This window comes from Gossypium hirsutum, chromosome A01, assembly GCF_007990345.1.
Source record: "Gossypium hirsutum isolate 1008001.06 chromosome A01, Gossypium_hirsutum_v2.1, whole genome shotgun sequence".
In the NCBI taxonomy this organism is placed as follows: Eukaryota; Viridiplantae; Streptophyta; class Magnoliopsida; order Malvales; family Malvaceae; genus Gossypium; species Gossypium hirsutum.
This window is the reverse complement of record NC_053424.1, coordinates 93,619,273-93,624,032: the sequence shown is the minus strand read 5'-3', so window position 1 is coordinate 93,624,032 and position 4,760 is coordinate 93,619,273. Positions and strand designations below refer to the sequence as shown.

At 30.5% G+C, this 4,760-nt stretch overlaps 1 protein-coding gene across 2 annotated transcripts; it reads right to left on the bottom strand.

The window, feature by feature from the left end:
• Positions 1 to 1,005: 1,005 nt before the first annotated feature.
• LOC107917036 (uncharacterized) lies at positions 1,006 to 2,853 on the bottom strand. Of its 2 annotated transcripts, none has more exons than XM_016846425.2 (3): positions 2,189 to 2,853; positions 1,389 to 1,449; positions 1,006 to 1,305 (listed from the first exon to the last, which is right to left on the bottom strand). In XM_016846425.2, exons 1-3 carry the CDS (start codon positions 2,583 to 2,585, stop codon positions 1,203 to 1,205), a joined length of 561 nt encoding a protein of 186 aa, XP_016701914.2. In that variant the 5' UTR covers positions 2,586 to 2,853; the 3' UTR covers positions 1,006 to 1,202. The 2 variants fall into 2 exon arrangements, with proteins under 2 accessions (XP_016701914.2, XP_016701915.2); XM_016846426.2 differs by having other exon boundaries at positions 1,389 to 1,440; positions 2,189 to 2,844.
• Between the last annotated feature and the right edge of the window lie 1,907 nt (positions 2,854 to 4,760).

Below are 4,760 nucleotides of genomic sequence, written 5' to 3'. Positions count from 1 at the left end.
TTAATCAATAAAGTTTGAAAAGAAAAGAAAGTTACTACCAAATCGGGGAGACCCACTTGAAACTATTGAAAGGTTGATTACATATCTTGTAAAATTCTAGAATGTGTGAAGGAGAATAAAAGAAATTTGAGTAGAAAAGTTAGGAGGGTTGAAGGAGAATAAAAAGATTAAGAATTTTTTAATTTTAGTAGTGGAGAAAGATTCATTTATTTTAGTAGTGGAGTAAGTAGGTGTATCATTTTCGAATTTTTGTTACAGGAGCATTTCAGATTTTTTATGAGATTAATTTATGAATTATATAATTTTAAAAAAATATTTTTATTTTTATTTTTTCTTTGTGGGTTAATTTATCAATTATTTTATATGTGACTTCGTCTTAATTGGACAATTGATGGATAAATTATTAGGCTTCTATAGCAATTATATATGATTGTATATGGTAAGTCTCAAATTTAATTACTCAAGATTTAAAACATTTTACCAACAGAATTAAAGCTTTATTTACTATTCAAATGTTTTAGATAATTATTTAAAAATATTATATAGAAGTATAGTTTTAATTTAAAATTAATAAATTTTGATAATAAAACTTTCAATGAGAGTTAACATATACTAATGTTGTGTGACTATAATAAATATTATATTTTGATAGAGTAATTTTAAAATAATATTAACATTTTTTATTTATTCTAATTAGGTTTATTGAATTAGAAAACTATCTAATTAATTTATTTAAAATTAAAAATATAACTTTTAAGATGTATTACTTAAATTTTAATTTAATTTACCTGTGATATTTGAAATTAAATGAAATATTTTTATATATTATTTAATTATTTAATGTTTAATAAAAAATATTTTTTATGTTTATTACAATAATATTTATGTTAAATTCAAAAAGTATGACTTTTTTTTTCATAAATATATAAGAACTAATATTTGTGAAATAATAATATAATTATAAAATTGAAGGGATGTAGAAAAGTTTATGTTGCAAATAATCCCTATGTCAATTATTAATATATAAAGGAAACTTAATTTCCAGTGAAACTGGATATCTCAGTCAGTCCTCCCATCCCATCGAAGCAACATGTCCCTAGAAATACCCTTCAACTGGAACTCAGATTGGAGACTAGTTTAGGATGAGTTTCATAAGCTCTAATATCATACAAACCATGCATCTTTTAAAATCAAAAGGCTTATTAAGAAAGCTCAATTTCTTGAACCTTTCTCATATTCATTTCCATTTGTATCTGCCACTGCCACCATTTTGGATAACACCTGAGAAGTGAACCATCCCATTTCCTGTGGCAAATAAGAACAATCATTGATGAGTTAAATGCTTCAACTAGACCAAGAATATAATCAGCATTAATACTTGAAGAAACCTGCTAAACTCTCTTGTATATGCAGCACCAATCACCCACATCAGCTTCCACTCTGCAATGCCTATCACAAAATATTAAGCAAAATAAAGGCAAAGGTAGTTTCATGCAAACAAAGATTCAGTCTCTTCATAACAAATGAATGCTGAAAAGCAGAGATGTCAGGTACAACAAAGTAAACTAACCTAGTTTGCTGCCATATTATTCATCAAATTCAGCTAGTTTGATCAGCCAACAGCGGTATAAACAATCCACTACTAGCTATTGTCTTCTTCCACACCAGCAATTTTTGTCATATGCTGAACTTTTCATACCCATAATCTCAGTGAGTGCCCAAAACAAATGCATTTATTATGTTTAGGTATTTCTTACTCATATTTTCACTCTCAACAAAAGTTTTCACCCTTGATGGCATTAAAAGCACGCATTGAAGATCAACGCATAAAGTTTAATAATTTAAAGCATTCTAAGTATTCCAGATATAAAACGCAGGAGAATCAAAATTCATCTTAAAAGCCAGTCGTTCATTATGAAGCTCTATTCTGCAAATTCTGGGGATTTAATTCCTGCTCTGTAAAAGACCTATTTAGTAGAATTAAAGCATCACAAAACCTAGAAGCAGATAACAAAACACAACGAATGTTTGTAAAAAATGAAACATCCAAATCATGAAATCAAAACGTAAAGAAGACGTAATATTGAATGCCAAAGACAACAACATTACATCAACCGTACATACAGTATCATCTAAAATGTTTTTTTTTTTAAGTATTTTAAGAAGAATAAATAAATAAATAAACTACCAGGAATTTCCTTCCGCCGCAGCAGAGGGGCCATGGCATAACAAATAGTAGAACGACATAACATGGAAACCGCAGAAACAATTCCAGCAATGTAAAGAACCATGACCAAACAAAGAAGCCAAGGCATAAACATGAATCCTATAAAGAAAGTAACTGATCCACACAGCATCAACGAAACCGATGTCCCTAACATCAGCAAAGCGAATCCGGACGGTGATATCTTCTTCATTGTCGGTACTGGTGGGGAATGAGGCCTTGTGGACAACGCTGGTGATTGGCTGGCGGAAGGAACCGGAGCTAGCGGCGATCGTAGAAGGCTCATAACCAGTCCCGAAAGCTCGTGGAAAGCCCTCGAATACTGATCCTCATGCCGCTGATTTTCCAATCGTCTCCTCATCTTTTTTTTTTCTCAGCCAACATCGAACAGGAAATTGGAATATGAAAAATTCCTAGACCCTGTAATCAAAAGAGTTCTATTAAAAAAATTTAATTTAGGGTAAAACAATTGAGGGAGAATGATGTAGCCCGTTGTTTGACTGGATAAGAAAAAACAACTGGAAGGCAAAGGTTCAGCTTGTGGGGGAGGAGACACGGTACTGCTGTTATTTCCAATTAATGGAACTCGCAGAAATCCCCCCGTAAAGAGAAATTTCCAAGTTCGAATTGGAATTTGCAACTTTGTTTTCCCTTTAATGAGTTTGGGGGATGACGTGGAGCATATTGGCATTGCCAAGTGGATAATCATAACAAACTTAACAGATAACACAGTTCGTTTTTAAGAAGTATAATCTTTATCAAATTTCGAATTTTTACTATTACAATTTCTAAATCTTTTTAGATGTGCCATTTTCCCATTTTTATTGTTCTCAAATTGCTAGAGCTGTTTAAGTCTGATGAATTTGAAGGGATAATTTGTGAATCATCTTGTTACTGATTATTGAATCTTTTTTAATTTCGTCCAATTCATATAATTCTTTCAACCCAAAAAATAGAATTGGATTTATTTTTGAAAATTCTTTTATTATTCCCTTTAGAGAATAAAATGCCTTTATTTGAAAATATATTATGATATAACAAATGAAAATGTTTTTTTAATAAAGTTAAATTTGAATAAAAATTTATAAAATAATTTTTCATATTGAAGTCTACGAGATAAAATTGTAAAAATCTATTTCGAACTCTTAAAATTTTTTTGAAACAACTTTAAAATCAAGTTAAAATGATTTTGACTAAGTAAAAAGGTCTTCTACCATTTTATCAAGTCAAAATATCTTTCAAACAAGTTAGAATTGACCTTTTTGGCCAAATATCGATAATTTAAAAATATCGATACCCCTTGAAAGAAACAATACCGAATTGGCATTCTGTTTCTCACAAAACCAATTATGTATCGATCCACTATCAATACATTTTTATAAAGTATCGATAAAAATTGTTTTGGTATCGATAGTTAAACTCCAACTGTCGCTGAATTAAATATCGCTGAATTTAGCATTTATTATAAAAAAAACATATCGATACCGTTTTGTTTGGTATCAATACTCATTGTTGCAGGTGTATTAAATGCTTTGGTTTTTACATCCCCAGCGGCTCTATTAACTACCACAATAACCTCAACGATTGAAAATCAATTAGAAAGTATAAATAACAGCTACTAAAGATCCTACAATAACAAGAAAGCATGTTCAAGCAAAAATCATCAATCAAATAACCTTTGTACTCAATACTTCAATAATTTTCTTGTACAAGCTCTTATTGTCTTTCTTTTGCTCAAGTGTATTCATGTCTATTTGTGCTTAACTAGCAAACATTCTGATCTTCTTAGGATTATCTTTTTGTTTGTTTCTTTGTAATTCTTTAGGAGAGTTTATCTTAAGATTTAGGGTAGAAATTTTAAAAGGGTTGTAAGGTTAAACCTTGTCCTCAAAGGTTAAACTTGAATTTGAGAAAACTCTTAGTTGTGGAAAGCTAAGGTAGTGGAGTAGGCAATTAGGGCCGAACCACTCTAAATATTTGTGTTCATTGTTTCATTTTCTTTCCTTACTTCCACCAAAATTTGTAAAGGTCAATTCACCCCTATTGGCAATTTCGGTTTGATTTATCGAGCTAAAAATTAGTATTAGAGCTAGTCTCTAAAAGACGGTATAACAACCAAGAGAAGATCCTCGAGGTAGCTCAACTTCCATCTATTCAAACCACACAAAATGATGTCATCTTCCAACTCCATTATGGTTGGTGAGTCTCAATGCCTTGCTCATATCCAATTTTAATACCAAGCTCCCTTTATTACCCTTTCTTTTTTTTCTTAAATGCATGTAAAATTTCATAAGCAAAAAGGACATTATCAGATATTAATCTGCCCGGGACAAAGGCACTTTGAGCCTCATCGTTGCAACATTCTAAAACTTTTTGAAAACGATTCACCACAATTTTAGATATGACTTTATAAAGAACTGTACAGAGGCCAATGGGTCTAAAATTGGATAGATTTGTGGGCTGAGAATTTTTTTGGTTTAAGAACAATATGGGTAACATTACATGGTTCCAAGGACATATCTTCATTCAAAATATT